The 17,142-nt window shown below is 41.3% G+C and overlaps 2 protein-coding genes across 4 annotated transcripts; both read right to left on the reverse strand.

Annotated features, from left to right (window-relative positions):
• Window positions 1-2,898: 2,898 nt before the first annotated feature.
• On the reverse strand, window positions 2,899-7,997 carry rnf181 (ring finger protein 181). 3 transcript variants are annotated; one of them, XM_039012849.1, is made up of 6 exons: window positions 7,901-7,997; window positions 7,476-7,576; window positions 6,627-6,760; window positions 6,289-6,404; window positions 3,632-3,706; window positions 2,899-3,398 (listed from the first exon to the last, which is right to left on the reverse strand). In XM_039012849.1, exons 2-6 carry the CDS (start codon window positions 7,559-7,561, stop codon window positions 3,339-3,341), a joined length of 471 nt encoding a protein of 156 aa, XP_038868777.1. In that variant the 5' UTR covers window positions 7,562-7,576; window positions 7,901-7,997; the 3' UTR covers window positions 2,899-3,338. The 3 variants fall into 3 exon arrangements, with proteins under 3 accessions (XP_038868777.1, XP_038868776.1, XP_038868778.1); XM_039012848.1 differs by having other exon boundaries at window positions 7,896-7,992; XM_039012850.1 differs by having other exon boundaries at window positions 6,627-6,826; window positions 7,896-7,992.
• Window positions 7,998-9,203: 1,206 nt separating this feature from the next.
• Window positions 9,204-15,979, reverse strand: LOC120063352 (vesicle-associated membrane protein 5-like). The gene is made up of 3 exons (XM_039013690.1): window positions 15,697-15,979; window positions 13,079-13,222; window positions 9,204-10,444 (listed from the first exon to the last, which is right to left on the reverse strand). Exons 1-3 carry the CDS (start codon window positions 15,697-15,699, stop codon window positions 10,253-10,255), a joined length of 339 nt encoding a protein of 112 aa, XP_038869618.1. The 5' UTR covers window positions 15,700-15,979; the 3' UTR covers window positions 9,204-10,252.
• Between the last annotated feature and the right edge of the window lie 1,163 nt (window positions 15,980-17,142).

Consider the following 17,142-nt stretch of genomic DNA (forward strand, 5'->3'; position numbering starts at 1 on the left):
CATTCTTAAATGGAAGAAGTTTGGAACCACCAAGACTCTTCCTAGAAATGGGCGCCGGGCCGAACTGAGCATTCGGGGGAGAGAGGCCTTGGTCAGGGAGGTGACCAAGAACCCGATGGTCACTCTGACAGAGCTCCAGAGTTCCTCTGTGGAGATGGGAGAAACTTCCAGAAGCACAAGCATCTCTGCAGCACTCCACCAATCAGGCCTTTATGGTAGAGTGGCCAGACTGAAACTACTCCTCAGTAAAATGCACATGACAGCCCGCTTGGAGTTTGCCAAAAGGAACCTAAAGGTCTCTCAGACCATGAGAAACAAGATTCTCTGGTCTGATGAAACCAAGATTGAAATCTTTGGCCTGAATGCCAAGCGTCATATCTGGAGGAAACCTGGCACCATCCCTACGGTGAAGTATGGTGGTGGCATCATCATGCTGTGGCGATGTTTTTCAGCGGCAGGGACTGGGAGACTAGTCAGGATTGAGGGAAAGATGAACGGAGCAACGTACAGAGAGATCCTTGATGAAAACCTGCTCCAGAGTGCTCAGGACCTCAGACTGGTGCGAAGGTTCACCTTCCAACAGGACAACGACTCTAAGCACACAGCCAAGACAATGCAGGAGTGGCTTCGGGACAAATCTCTGAGTGGCCAGTCAGACTTGAACCTGATCGAACATCACTGGAGACCTGGAAATAGCTTTTCAGCGACGCTCCCCATCCAACCTGACAGAGCTTGAGAGGATCTGCAGAGAAGAAATGGGAGAAACTCCCCAAATACAGGTGTACCAAGCTTGTAGCGTCATACCCAAGAAAACTCGAGGCTGTAATCGCTGCCAAAGGTGCTTCAACAAAGGGTCTGAATAGTTGTGCCATTGTGATATTTCACCTTTGTATTTTTTATTAATTTGCAAACATTTCTAAAAACCTGTTTTTGCTTTGTCATTATGGGGTATTGTGTTTAAATTGATGAGTGGAAAAAAACTATTTCATCCAATTTAGAATAAGGCTGTATCAAAATGTGGAAAAAGTCTAGGGTTCTGAATACTTCCCGAATGCACTGTACATCCCTATTAGTGAGTTTCTCTTTTACCAAGATAATCCATCCACCTGACAGGTGTGGCATATCAAGAAGCTGATTAAACAGCATGATAATTACACAGGTGCACTTTAATGCTGGGGACGATAAAAGGCCACTCTAAAATGTGCAGTTCTGTCACACAATATAGTTCTACAGATGTCTCAAGTTTTGAGGGAGTGTGCAATTGGCATGCTGACTGCAGGAATGTCCACCAGAGCTGTTGCCAGAGAATGTAATGTTCATTTCTTTACCATAAGCCTGCTTCAACATTGTTTTAGAGGATTTAGCAGTACGTCCAACCGGCGTCACAACCGCAGACCACATGTAACCACGCCAGCCCAGGACCTCCACATCCGGCTTCTTCACCTGCGGGATCGCCTGAGACCAGCCACCCAGGAAAGCTGATGAAACTAGGTTTGCACAACAGAAGAACTTCTGCACAAACTGCCAGAAACAGTCTCAGGGAAGCTCATCTGTGTGCTTGTCGTCCTCACCAGTGTCTTGACCTGACTGCAGTTCGGCATTGTAACCGACTTCAGTGGGCAAATGCTCATCCTTGATGGCCACTGCCATGCTGGAGAAGTGTGTTTTAACGAATGAATCCCGGTTTCAACTGTACCGGGCAGATGGCGGACAGCATGTATTTGGGCGAGCGGCTTGCTGATGTCAACTTTGTGAACAGAGAGCCCCGTGGTGGTGGGGTTATGGTATGGACAGGCATAAGCTACGGACAATGAACACAATTGCATTTTGTTGATGGCAATTTGAATGCAGAGATACTGTGATGAAATCCTGAGGCCCATTGTCATGCCATTCATCCGCTGCCATTACCTCATATTTCAGCTGGATAATGCACGGCCCCAAGTCTCAACGATCTCTACACAGTTCCTGTAAGCTGAAAATGTCCCAGTTCTTCCATGGCCTGCATACTCACCAGACATGTCACCCATTGAGCATGTTTGGGATGCTCTGGATCGACGTGTACGCAGCGTCTTCCAGTTCCCGCCAATATCCAGCAACTTCGCACAGCCATTGAAGGAGTGGGACAACATTCCACAGGCCACAATCAACAGCCTGATCAACTCTATGCAAAGGAGACGTGTCGTGCTGCATGAGGCAAATAGTGGTTACACCAGATACTGACTGGTTTTCTGATCCACCCCACTATTTTCTTTTTAAGGGATCTGACCAACAGATGCCCGTCTGTTTTCCAATCATGTGAAATCCATAGATTAGGGCCTAATTTATTTATTTCAAATGACTGATGTCCTTATATAAACTGTAACTCAGTAAAATCTTTGAAATTGTTGCATGCTGTGTTTAAATTTTTGTTCAGTGTATTTTCACAGGTAGAGTGTGTACTGAGTGGTGTTCCTTAAGCTTTCTTCAATACCCTATACCAGGGTAGGGTGTTAAAGGCCCAATGCAGCCATTTTTATATCAATATAACAATTAAGTACCGTACTGTAATAGAGGTTACATTAAAATCAAACAAAATAGTTTTTTTTAGCAAACAACTATTTCTCAAGCAAGAAATTTGCTAGGACTGTCTGGAAGTGGAGGGGAAAACTGAAAACCAGCAGTTATTCAAACTGAGGTTTGGAACTCTTTGTTATTGGTCTATTATCCAATTTACCGCATGGTGATGTCACCATGGAAAACCAGAACTCCTGCTGGTTAAAAATACAATCTACACAGGACTTTCTAACCAGCATCTATAACCAGCATCTATAACCAATAACACTGATTAAAAAAAAATATATACAAATATTTTGTGTTTCATCAGCTGTTGTACAAAATTATACAAAACATAGGTAAACAGAATTTTGACTGCACTGGGCCTTTAATGACGATGCCAAAGCAATCAACACTATAAACAGATTGAATTTAAAGTCTGATAAATATGGTGAGGCCAGCAAAACATATGCCATGAAAAGCCATTTAATCATCTGTTTTGGTAAATGTATTGCATCTTGGCGAAAAGGAAGAAATGCTATGATGTGTTAAGGCAGTGAATGTAGAGTTCAAACAGACTCAACTGTCTCAATATTCCTTTCATTGTATAATGATCATCCATAATTTCAATCTGTATCACAAAATGGGTCTTTGTACAATTGACTGTATTTAAAACTGACATATTTACAGTACATACGATAAAACATAATAGCTACATAATATTTGCAGCTTTTGTCAATTCTTAATTCTATTGCGACCCAACGCAAGAAAGGTGAAATCAGCAATAAGCAGTGTGCTCTGAGCCGTTATGTGTACATGGCTCCATGCAGATCTTCCAGTCTGTGTTCCCTCTGTTTTCTCCTGTCCTGTAACAGACAGAAATGCTCCATTTAGTAACGGGTTGATGCTGACCATTGCTGTGTCCCAAATGGCACCCTATTCCCTATCCAGTTCACTACTTATTTTGACCACGGCCCATAGACCACTACAGTTAATAGGGTGCCATTTGGGACGCATACCAAGTTTCAACTCTAAAAGGGAAAAGCACTTTGAATTCGATTTCCCAGGATAATGACTGATACCCTAGTTCCACACCCACCTTGTCCTTCTTGAACTCTTCATACTCTGGATTGTCGGTTGGTAGCTCGAGACGGCATAGCGGGCAAGAATTTGTCTGTGATGATAGACAGCAAGAGTTAGAGGGATTCTTCAAGGGTTATAGCCTAGTGGTTAAGAGCGTTGGGCCAGTAATCGAAAGGTAACTGGTTTGAATCCCCAAGCTGACTAGGTGAAAAATCTGTTGCTGTGCCCTTGAGCAAGGCACTTAACCCCAATTGCTCCTGTAAGTCGCTCTGGATAAGAGCGTCTGCTAAATGACAAAAATGTAAATGTTATACATTGAGTGTAGAAAACATTATGAACTCTTTCCATGACAGATTATCCAGGTGAAAGCTATGATCCCTTATTGATGTCACTTGTTAACCCCATAAGACCCGCGCCCTCCGGAAATCTAAATAAGCATAATGAAACAATCCCCATAAAAATCCGCCAGTTTAAGCTAGAGATATGTTTTTTTGCATTGGATGCATCTCAGTCCACCACATCCGCCAGAGTCGCACTTCCACATCTGCAGTGAAAGTTGACAGAGATAGAGCGGTGTTTGTCAGACCATGAGACTTCCCGAAAATCGGTCTTCTCACAAAATTGTCTGTAGCATCCGAATGGTAAATCGGTCTCACAAAATCGTGTGTAGCGTCGGAACGGTTAGGCAAACTATTATGACCCATCTATGGAAAGATGAGACTCTCACAAAGACAGGGTGTTCTCCGTTTTGATCTATGATCCCCATAAGCGTCTTGGGACTCGTCTGAAGTTGGTACAGCCGATCTGCCAACTTCTGCCTGTAGCGTCCTAACAGTTTACACACTAATATGACCCCTCTGTGGAAAGGTGAGACTCGCACGAACATGTCGGTTGTTTTGCGCTAGGATGACCTCACAAGACTTGTCTGACGGTCCCCCGGTACCAGTTGAAAAAATTTATGGAAGTACACTATACGATGCAATCGGAATGTATTCAGACCCTTTCCCCTTTTCCACATTTTGTTACGTTACAGCCTTAATCTAAAACGAAATTTTTGCAAATTCATTTAAAAAATAACACTGATATGACATACATAAGTATTCAGACCCTTCGTTACGAGACTCAAAATTGAGCTCAGGTGCATCCTGTTTCCTATAATTTGATTGGAGTACAACTGTGGTAAATTCAATTGATTGGATATGATTTGGAAAGGCACACCTGTCTATATAAGGTCCCACAGTTGACAGTGCATGTCAGAGCAAAAGCCAAGCCATGAGGTCGAAGAAATTGTCTGTAGAGCTCTGAGACAGGATTGTGTCACGGCACAGATCTGGGGAAGGGTACCAAAACATTTCTGCAGAATTGAAGGTCCCCAAGAACACAGTGGCCTCCATCATTCTTAAATGGAAGAAAATTGGAACCACCAAGACTCTTCCTAAAGCTGTCCATCTGGCCAAACTGAGCAATCGGGGGAGAAGGGTCTTGGTCAGGGAGGTGACCAAGAAACCGATGGTCACTCTGACAGAGCTCCAGAGTTCCTCTGTGGAGAAGGGAGAACCTTCCAGAAGGACAACTATGCAGCACTCCACTAATCAGGATTTTATGGTAGAGCGGCCAGACTGAAGCCACTCCTCAGTAAAAGGCATATGACAGCCCGCTTGGAGTTTGCCAAAAGGAACCTAAAGACTCTCAGACCATGAGAAACAAGATTCTTTGGTCTGATGAAACCAAGATTGAACTCTTTGGCCTGAATTCCAAGCACCACATCTGGAAGAAACTTGGCACCATCCCTGCGGTGAAGCATGGTGGTGGCAGCATCATGCTGTGGGGACGTTTTTCAGCGGCAGGGACTGGGACTCAAATGGATCGAGGGAAAGATGAACGGAGCAAAGTACAGAGAGATTATTGATTAAAACCTGCTCCAGAGTACTCAGGACCTCAGACTGGGGCAAAGGTTCACCTTCCAATAGGACAATGACCCTAAGCACACAGCCAAGACAACACAGGATTGGCTTCGGGACAAGTCTCAAAGTACTTGAGTGGCCCAGCGAGAGCCCGGACTTGAACCAGATCAAACATCCCTAGAGAGACCTGAAAATAGCTGTGCAGCAACGCTCCCCATCCAACCTGACAGAGCTTGAGAGGATCTGCAGAGAAGAATGGAAGAAACTCCCCAAACACAGGTGTGCCAAGCTTGTAGCGTCATACCCAAGAAGATTCAAGGCTGTAGTCACTGCCAAATGTGCTCAACTAAGTACTGATTAAAGGGTCTGAATACTTATGTAAATGAGATATCTATAAAAAACAAATTATATATATATATAAATGTCATTATGGGGTATTGTGTGTAGATTGATGAGGGGAAAAAAGGATTTCATACATTTTAGATTAAGGCTGTAACGTAACAAAATGTGGAAAAAGTCAAGGGGTCTGAATACTTTCCGAATGCACTATATATGTAGACTGTTTTAGTGACAAAAATAAGGGGTTAAATACATATAAGAAAGATCAGGAAACATGATTATTTCTATCTTTCAGATATAGGACAGACACTTCAGAAAGTAATTACACTTCAGGTAATTAGTACATTCATTTGTACATACCATCAAACCTATATGTGAAAAATTTATCCGTGTGTGTGTGTGTGTGACGATTCAGTGGACAGGCCCTCACCTTCCCTAACCAGGGCAGGATACAACCAGAGTGAAAGAGGTGTTTGCAGGGCATCTCCCTCACCGCCTCCTGCTCCTCAAACTCCAGCAGACACACAGGACACTTCAGCCCTTTGTCTAGATGAGGGGGGAGAGAGCAAGTTCCATCACACAGTCTGAAACATCCACAGACAATTGACTACACTTGCAGACTACACAGGTAGTCGTGCATGCAATTATAATGAATTAAAATTGGGTACCACGTGAGACAGCATAGTATTTTGATAGTAGCCTATAATTCCCAAATGTTTTTCACAGGTAATTAGCTAGAGGGTAGCTTATTCGTGCAGCAGGACTCACCTGCTTGCTCTGGGGATATGACAACCACAGGTAAGGTTTGGACAGCTGTTTTAGCAGCTGGGGGAGGAAGACGCTGGTCCCAGTCCGATAGGTCAAACGCTCCCGAGTCAATGTCGAGGCCCTGCATCAAAGACCTACACAGAGGTCAACAGGCAATGTAACAGTAGGTGGTGGTAAGGCACCATAACGTTGGATGCCAACTGCCGATAAACCCCACCGAAGAAAAAGAACAGGCAATGTCAGCACAGACAGATCAATGAGATAGATATTTCACCGGATGTATAAATGTGAAGCATCCGCTTGGCGTTTCCACTCATTACCAAATATTGTAGTGAGAAGAAGCCCAATGCCCGGCAGAATATGGAAAAAGATAGATTTTAGCCGACATTCTGCAAATTTTCTCATCGATGAAAAAATGTATCTCAATAAAGTTCTGTTCCCTAAACTAAAATCTGTTATGAACAGAGTGGATTATGTTTTGTAGACTTTACCCTTTGCAAAAGTTGTAAAAAACTGCGTTGTTTAGAAGGAGTGCAAAGGCGAATTGAGTTACATCACACGAAAACTTCACAGAAGAGGTGTTCCCTAACGGAACTAAAACGCGCCAATAGGATCTCGCTAGCTCGTGCTTGGCTTTGCCCATATTGCTTGTTCTGTACACTATGACTAATTTGTTCCCATTGGAAACGACAGGCTGTGGTCTATCTTGATTTAGTTATAAAACATCTTCGATGTCAGTCTCTCAGTGGCAGACAGTTAATGTAGGATATTGGATACAAAATACAGAATGGATTGTGTTGCATCACTTGGGTTGCTAGCTAGTTAGTTTGGTAGCTCTTTGAACCTCACCTGGCCAGTTCTAGTAGTGCATTCTGACGGTACTGTTCTTCGGGATTCGTTGGTTCACAGTCATGCTCATCAAAATAAGAAGCCATCTTCAGATTACCAATCTGTGGAACGTCAAACTGTTTTCCTTAGCCACATTAGCTAACCATGAAGCTGATTTAATTTGACTCTTTTTGAATTTACTAAAAATAGATTGAGCAAAATGACACTCAAAGCCCAAGCTACCTTCCGATCTCGAGTTGATTCAATAACATTAGCAAGCTAGCTAGCTACACAGTTAGCTAATCCATTTAGCTAACCCCTATACTGCTCAACCACTCTCATTGAGCTGTTTTAGCCAAATTGTCGAATACACAGAAATGTCCGTGAATACACTGTGCTATACTGCGACATCAAATTAAAGTCACACAAAAGTTGACTTACATTACCTGTGTGTTTTGTCATAACCTGAAATGTGCAGCAACTAGCCAGCTAGCTACACCACACTGTCTACCGGGTATGACAATGCACCATCACGTGACTTTTTCCGTCCTATCACACATTATGTGTGGGTGGGGTTCAGGATCTCTCTTTCTTTCGATTCAATTCAAAGGACTTTATTGGCATGGGAGACATATGTTTACATTGTCAAAGCAAGTCAAATATATAATAAATAAAAGTAAAATAAAACAATACAAAATGAACAGTAAACATTACATACACAAAAGTTCCAAAGGAATAGAGACATATCTAATATCATATTATGGCTATGTACATTTTAACGACGTGCAAATAGTTACAGTACAAAAGGGAAAATACATGAACATAAATATGGGTTGTGTTTACAATGGTGTTTGTGCTTCACCGGTTGCCTTTTTCTTGTGGAAACAGGTCACAAATCGTGCTGCTGTGATGGCATACTGTAGTATTTCACACAGTAGATATGGTAGTTTATCAAAATTTGATTGTTTTCCAAATCTTTGTGGGTCTGTGTAATCTGAGGGAAATATGTGTCTCTAAAATGGTAATATATTTGGCACGAGGTTATGAAGTGCCGCTCAGTTTCCACCTAATTTTGTTGCACACAGCTTGTCTTCTCTTGAGAGCCAGGTCTTCCTACGGCGGCCTCGCTCAATAGCAAGGCCATGCTCACTGAGTCTGTACATAGTCAAAGCTTTTCTTAATTTTGGGTCAGTCACAGTGGACAGGTATTCTGCCACTGTGTACTTTCTGTTTAGGGCCAAATAGCATTCTGGTTTGATCTAAAGTTAAAACTAAAGTTAAAACACATTGATGCTGTTGACCCGGATCACTGGTTGCTGCGGAAAAGGAGGAGGTCAAAAGGGGAGTGAGTGTGGCCGATGTGAAATGGCTAGCTAGTTAGCGGTGGTGAGCGCTAATAGTGTTTCAATCGGTGATGTCACTCGCTCTGAGACCTAGAAGTAGGCTTTTGTGGCGCGATGGGTAACGATGCTTCATGAGTGACGGTGGTTGATGTGTGCAGAGGGTCCCTGCTTCGAGCCCAGGTTGGGGCGAGGAGAGGGACGGAAGCTATACTGTTACATTTAGACTGAGGTATGAATAGTTTTTGTGTGTCTAGTTGGAATTTGTAGTCCTGGTAACTGGACCTTTTTCGGAATCTCTCTCTCTCTCTCAAATAAAAAGTAACTTTATGGTGTACAAATGTAAATTGTACACACAACAACTGTCAGTTGTACACACAATTCAAAATAAAGATTCTCTGCAGATATATCTGGTCAATTCCTTTTATTTTACAATGCACTACAGTTTTACATATATATTTCAAATACCAGTAAGTCAAGAGTAAACAACAAAGGGGCAAGGGAAGTCTGTAACAAATATAAAATACAAAAAACAGATATTGGACAACTGAAGATATGTGATTTCTCAGCACTGTTTTTTTTATACTGTACACATTGATTACCTGTAAGACAATGAATGAAAAATTAAATATAAATATTCACACTGCATTGCCCAAATTGGCCTCAAACATAACCGCGTTTTATGTACATATCAAAATTAAGTTCATTTTCATATATTTCTTTTGACCGTAAAAACGAATAATGAAATTATGAGAAGAAATTATGACAAGAAATTACTCATAACATTTCATGAGAAATATAATTATGTGATGTCTGTCCCCTTACAGCTTAAATTGAATACTTTGAAACGGTCACACAATTCATCCAATGGGGATTTTTTACACTCCAAAGGCACAATATGATTAATTTGAATTGACAAAACATTCACCTATACCAAATCTCATGGTGAGGCTGAAGCATTTCTGAGTATGAATGTGAAACCAGTGAGCCTGACCAACTAGGGCCAGTTGAAGATGATACCGAATGGGGAAGCAGCTGAGCTGGTGATGGTACCATTTCATTCAACGATCTACACACAGATCACAGAGCCTGAAATGCCTCTAAAAACAAACAATATCACAGATTGCATAGTTCAGAAAAGTCAACCCACAAAACCTAGTTTGAGCTCAGGTGGAAAACCTACAGCTTGAGTGCCAGTCTGTTTGTGCCATCATCATGCCAACTTCTTGTCACTCATTATCATGCCAAATGTTTGGCTTGACAATGACAGCAATGTATTTGACAAAAGCACAAACAGATCTGGGACCAGGCTAGAAAACCTCACTCTTTATCTACCTCCACTATTTCTGTCTTGACTGACTCCTTATTTCCTCTGAGGTCTCACCTGCCCCTGTGTCCATCTCCATCCTCCATCTTCATTTCTTCCATGTCCTTTGCTCTGACAGACAGTCTTGGATCCTAAGGTCCTGAGGTGGGTTGCCCTGCAGCAGGTTGCTCTCCGTCGTCAGGTCCAGATGCTGACCATACAATAATCCCAATGATGATGGCTGCCATGACCACCCCTACGCCAGTCAGCAACACTTTCATCTTCATGTGTTTCCACCACTTCTGCTGTTTCACTTTCCGAGCAGACTTTGAGAAAGCTTTACTCTGAAAACACATCATCATAAGATGTTAAAAGTTAGTCCGATGTTCATGCCAAGACCCTATGATTCTATATCTGTCTGAATATGGAGGGGGGGGGGGGGGGGGGGGTATTCTATATATCTGCAATTGAGGCTGCACTGCATTGTATATATTTTAAACTCCAAAAAGAAACCATTATGTCATGAAACCCACCATTTCCTGACAATTCGGTAGACAGAAGTCTTTAGTTACAGTGCACACTACTTTCTCAATGTTTTTTCCAAAGAATATAGACTGGTGTTTGTTTTCTTGGCACTGCTGTTTTGTTTATCCCAGTGACCCAGTCAGCCGACCAGCAAGTCCTCAAAGAACTATACTGCGTCCCACATGGCACCCTATTCCCTATATAGTGCACTACTTTTGACCAGAGCCTCGTCAAAAGTAGTACACTATATAGGGAATATGGTGTAATTTGGGGCACAGCCACAGTCAGCCGCTCAGTGCGTTCTCAGAGAACTACAGCGCATTCGGGAAGGATTCAGACTCCTTGACTTTTCCACATTTTGTTACGTTACAGCCTTATTCTAAAATGTATTAAATTGTTTTTTCCCTCATCAATCTACACACAACACCTCATAATGACAAAGCAAAAACACATTTTTTGATTTTTTTTTACAAATGTATAAAATAAAACAAACTGAAATAGACATTTGCATAAGTAATCAGACCCTTTACTCAGTACTTTGTTGAAGCACCTTTGGCAGCGATTAAAGCTTTGAGTCTTCTTGGGTATTACACTACAAGCTGTGCACACCTGCAGATTCTCTCAAGCTCTGTCAGGTTGAATGGGGAGTGTCGCTGCATAGCTATCTACAGGTCTCTCCAGAGATGTTCGATCGAGTTCAAGGTCGGGCTCTGTCTGGGCCACTCAAGGACATTCAGAGACTTGTCCCGAAGCCACTCCTGCGTTGTCTTGGCTGTGTGCTTAGGGTTATTGTCCTGTTGGAAGGCGAACCTTCGCCCTAGTCTGAGGTCTTGAGTGGTCTGGAGCAGGTTTTCATCAAGGATCTCTCTGTACGTTGCTCCGTTCATCATTCCCTTGATCCTGACTAGTCTCCTAGTCCCTGCTGCTGAAAAACGTCCCCACAGCATGATGCTGCTATCACCATGCTTCACCGTAGGGATGGTGCCAGGTTTCCTCCAGACGTGACGCTTGGCATTCAGGCCAAAGAGTTCAAACTTGGTTCGTCAGACCAGAGAATCTTGTTTTCATGGTCTGAGAGTCCTTTATGTTCCTTTTTGCAAACTGCAAGCGGGCTGTCATGTGCATTTTACTGAGGTGTGGCTTCTGTCTGGCCACTCTACCATAAAGGCCTGACTGGTAAAGTGCTGCAGAGATGGTTTTCCTTCTGGAAGGTTCTCCCATCACCACAGAGAAACTCTGGAGCTCTGTCAGAGTGACCATCGGGTTCTTGGTCATCTCCCTGAACAAGGCCCTTCTTGCCCAATTGAGTTTGACCGGGCGGTCAGCTCTAGAAAGAGTCTTGATGGTTCCAAACTTCTTCCATTGAAAAATGGAGGGCACTGTGTTCTTGGGGACCTTCAATGTTGAAGACATTTTTTGATACCCTTCCCCAGATCTGTGCCTCGACACAAACCTGTCTCGGAGCTCTACGGACAATTGCTTCGACGTCATGGCTTGGTTTTTGCTCTGAGATGCACTGTCAACTGTGGGACATAATATAGACATGTGTGTGCCTTTCCAAATAATGTCCAATTAATTGAATTTACCACAGGTGGACTCCAATCAAGTTGTAGAAACATCTCAAGGATGATCAATGGAAACAGGATGCACCTGAGCTCAATTTCAAATCCCATAGCAAAGGGTACTTATGAATACTTACGTAAATAAGGTATTTCTAAAAGCCTGTTTTTGCTTTGTCATTATGAGGTATTGTGCGTAGATTGATGAGATAAAAAAAAAATATATATTTTAGAATAAGGCTGTAACATAACATATGGGAACGCTGCGACCTGGTTGGTTGACCCCAGGGTTGACCAGGACGGACATGCGCCCTGTGGCACGTCCTGGACACCCCTCTCTTAATACAGAGGGAGACCAGTGGGTTTCATTAATATTACAACAATAGGAAATACCTTTCTAAAAATATCACTGCAAACCACAATCAGGATGTAAATTGTCCATTATTTTTCGCCTCCAACTCCACCTAACGTGTATTTATAGACAGCAATATGATATTTCCTGGCTATTCCCTGGACTCGTATGGAACCATGGAACATTGGAAAACTACCATGAGACACACCAAAGGAGAATTCCAAAGGAGAAACTTTTTGTGCTATTGTGTCTCTCTGAAACGCACCTAAAGTTTAATCAGTATTATAGCATTGCAATCATCAAAGTACGGCCTTCAAAGTCAGTATCTTCAAATTATGTTTGTGTTTTGTATTAAGTCATGATTTGGTTCCATGAAGACGTCTCTTATTACGCCTCTTAATTTAGGGTACGTCCCAAATGGCACCTTATTCCCGATATAGTGCACTTCTTTTGACCAGATCCCTATAGGCCCTGTTCAAAGGTAGTAGACTATCGAGGAATACGGTGCCATTTGGGGAGCACCCATAAAGTACAACAATCACCTTCTCCAGAAGTTCGTCTGCCCTGTTATCAAGATCTCCCAGCTTGCCTGACCTCTCGGCAGCCTTGTTGAGGTTATCTAGCATGATCACCTTCACCTCCTCCACCTCATCCTGGGCCTGCTGCAGGCGGTTCTTCCCATTCTCCTGAACACACAACAAACAAGTTGATGTTAATGGAAGATACATCCTGGTAAGGCCACAGGACTTAGTTGGAACCACTTCTGATTTTGTGCATATTTGATGTATGGTTTATTTGAATAGGGGCAGGTATGGACACATTAATTGACACAATGAATAGCTCACATACATTTTTTCAACATCTGTCCCCGTCTTTGTGTTACCATGTTAAAGGTGATATTTTATATATTTTATGTTGTGTAACCTATGCAGTGGTTAACAACAGTGCATTGTTCACATTAACATTAATTATTAGTCATAATGGCTGAGAGATTAAGCTTCCATAGGGGGAAAACAGGACAGAACAGGAAGATGACGGCCAACAACTGAACTGGGGCAGGTGAGCCTGGACATCTGGATGACTTGGAGGGTTCTGTTTACTGTAAGCTCTGACTATCTGGAGGAACATGGCAATTTATATGTTTAAATTAATGATTAGAATATTCCACCCTGAAACCATATAATTGTATGAAATTGATTAGAATCATAAAATGATATTCTGATGATGTGTGTATGTGCGTATAATATCTACTGTTTGTGTGGAAGTATGTGCGTATAATATCTACTGTTTGTGTGGAAGTATGTGCGTATAATATCTACTGTTTGTGTGGAAGTATGTGCGTATGATATCTACTGTTTGTGTGTATGTATGTGCGCCGCTATAAAATGGATGTCTTTGTATTGTGGACTTCAGAACGTTCTCTGAATAAACTGTACTATCTTTTTTCATAAGCTGAGTCTTTGACTAATTATTATTAAACCCGTGGTCTTACAGATCTAGGGGATTGGTCAGAGTTATTGATTGATTGTTATTATCATTGGAATTGAAAATTCTTGTGACAGTTTACTGTAAGCTCTGACTATCTGGAGGAACATGGCGGCACGCTACAGCTTTACAAACAAATAACCACTTTAGCCTGGGGCAACAAATGTTGGGCAACCCACTGTGACAATGACACTCTTGCATTCCACCAAAATCTACTATAGCAGCCACATCCTAACTGTGAGATATGCATGCTTCACTTAACTTTCAGGTAAATACATTGATTGATATCAATGGAAGGCTTGAACGGAAACTCACAAATCTCAAGATAGGATTCAGGCCTACATGTACTGTAGGTGAATAAGAAGGCCTACTTAAAACATGATATTTAGGCAGTATAATAATAGACTGAACATAACATAATTTATATCCTGACGGGACTATCCCTGACCTTTTACCCTCTGTGCCGGACAGGGAAGTGAGTGTTTCAGGAGTCAAGGATGCTGACTGCGCTGACACTTACAGGAAACCAAGAGAGCAAACAAAACAAGTACAATCTCAGTAACTCTGGTGATTCCATATCTCACCGTCAATAACACCCTTTTAGACTCACAGAACCGGAATGAGATATGGACAGGTTAGAACACTAGTTCAGTGCCCTCGTAGTGACAAGTTAGGACTAGCTGTTATACATTACCGGTCAATACATCATGAGTTATACAAGCTTTAATGAAAGGTGGATTTCTTTCCCATTTCTATTTACTATTACAGCTGTCATATGGTGAATAGGCTACTGGATTGCTTAAGTTAAATTGGATTGACACATACATTTTGAGGAAATGCGTTTCACTGTTTAAGTTCGGCCCCCACCAATGAAGTTTTCATAGCTGAGGAATAGTCTGTGTTTAAAATCAACCGGCGACAGAATCTTAACACAGGAACTGCTGCCTTTTCCAGTTCTCCTCCTTGCTTCCTTCCTCCCTTCACTCCCTTCCTCACTCACTCCAGCCTCAACAGAGTACCTGGCATTTAGCTAGGAAACCCCCTCTCACAAATCGACAATATGTATTTTTACATGTCTAGTTCAATCAAGCGGACAGGGATAGTCTGCTCATGGACTTTACAGATATTTATAGGATAGACTAACAGACCTGGGTCTATAACTGTTGTCCACAGAATACACATAGCAATTTCATCAACTAGCATAATAAAACATATCTAATCATTTAAGTTTGGTTGATTGAGTGCTACTCTAACTTATTAACCTGACCCTCTAATGACACTCACAAACCATTTTCATAAAAACTCACATGGGTCTGTATAAAATAATCTATTTGCATGAATTTGTTTGAATTGTGTATGATCTCTCATAAATGAAAACCAAAACTAAAATAAAATAAAAAAGGCAATATTATGACTGTAGCACACGGCCTTTAAATAAGGTGTATTTTACATAAAATCAGTCAAGTTCAATGTGGGAAAACGGTCTAATGTAATTCAACGCAAGGCTGTAGCTTAATGTAGTGACAGTGACAACAACAAAAAACGCTTCTGAGCCTACAGGTACCGTGTGTACAATAGAGGTGCAGAAACTAATTTATGAAAACATAAACATATTAATACACTAATTTTTATTCTTTAATTTGCTGAAAATAAAAAAATATATATATAAACTTACCATTGTTCTCCCGTCACTATCTCTATTCCTGTCCAAAGCTGTCACCGAACCCAATGCATTGAGAGGAGCGTCTTGGCATAAACCTTTGTGTCAGAACAAACGTTGCGTTTATCCAAGGTGGCTTTCAGATATCGCAAAGTTGATTTTCACCGTATCTCATTTGTAATTGATTACAGTTAGTTTCTATCTTTCTTTTAGTCAATATTCTTTCTTTTTCCTGGTCTGGTCTACAGTCTGCTGGTCGGGTCGGGTGACACTTTCCCACACTACCCCTATCTGGAAGTCAACAGAACAGACCCTTTGACGTCATGGCCTTACGTCACTGTATTGGAGTGATGGTTGTTTGATGATGGATCAGACTTCCTAGGTGAAAGGGAAAAACGTACACCTCGCCTATACCATTTAAACTTCTACTACTCTATTGTAGAGTCTTGTAAATTATATATTCATATTCAGCCATTTACTTTTACTTTTCTTTTCACCCATGCCTACTATGACAGTAGCTAGTCTAATGAGTATATGACCATAGTCAACCTTTTGATTAAGCATCAAACACATAGAAGGGATTGAAAACAAAAAAACACACAATATGAAATTGAACATTTTAGGACAATTTGGCAGCCATTCAACAGGCTGCAAAATTCAAACAATGGGGTCCCAGTCTGTGTTCACTGTCACCAATGGTCATTATATGGCGGCTCTCAGTGGTAGAAAAAGTACTCAATTATCATACTTGTGTAAAAGTAAAGATACCTTAATAGAAAATGACTCAAGTAAAAGTGGAAGTCACCCAGTAAAATACTACTTGAGTAAAAGTCTAAAAGTATTTGGTTTTTAAATATACTTAAGTATTAAAAGTAAATGGAATTGCTCAAATGTACTAAAGTATCAAAAGTAAAAGTATGAACCATTTCAAAATTCATAATATTAAGCAAACCCGATGACACAATTTTCTTATGTTTTTAATGATGGATATCCAGGGGCACACTCCAACACTCAGACATCATTTACAAACAAAGCATTTGTGTTTAGTGAGCACCAGATTAGAGGCAGTAGGGATGACCATGTATGTTCTCTTGATAAGTGTGTGAATTCAACCATTTTCCTGTCAAAATATAACAAGTACTTTTAGGTGTCAGGAAAAATGTAAGGAGTAAAAAGTACATTATTTTCTTTTGGAATGTAGTGAAGTAAAAGTAAAAGTTGGTAAAAATATAAATAGTAAAGTAAAGTACAGATAGCCAAAAAAAAACTACTTAAGTAGTACTTTTAAGTATTTTTACTTAAGTACTTTACACCACTGGTGGATCTGAAAACATGGTGTTATAGGCGACCAACTTCCATCCAAAATTCCTTGTTCTTCTAGTGTCCACCCTGTTCTGTTAATACTATTTTATCATTCTAGCTGAACCCCAAAAGGTCCATGTGTGATTTCCTTACTCTGTT

Source organism: Salvelinus namaycush, chromosome 18 (assembly GCF_016432855.1).
Source record: "Salvelinus namaycush isolate Seneca chromosome 18, SaNama_1.0, whole genome shotgun sequence".
Classification (NCBI taxonomy): Eukaryota; Metazoa; Chordata; class Actinopteri; order Salmoniformes; family Salmonidae; genus Salvelinus; species Salvelinus namaycush.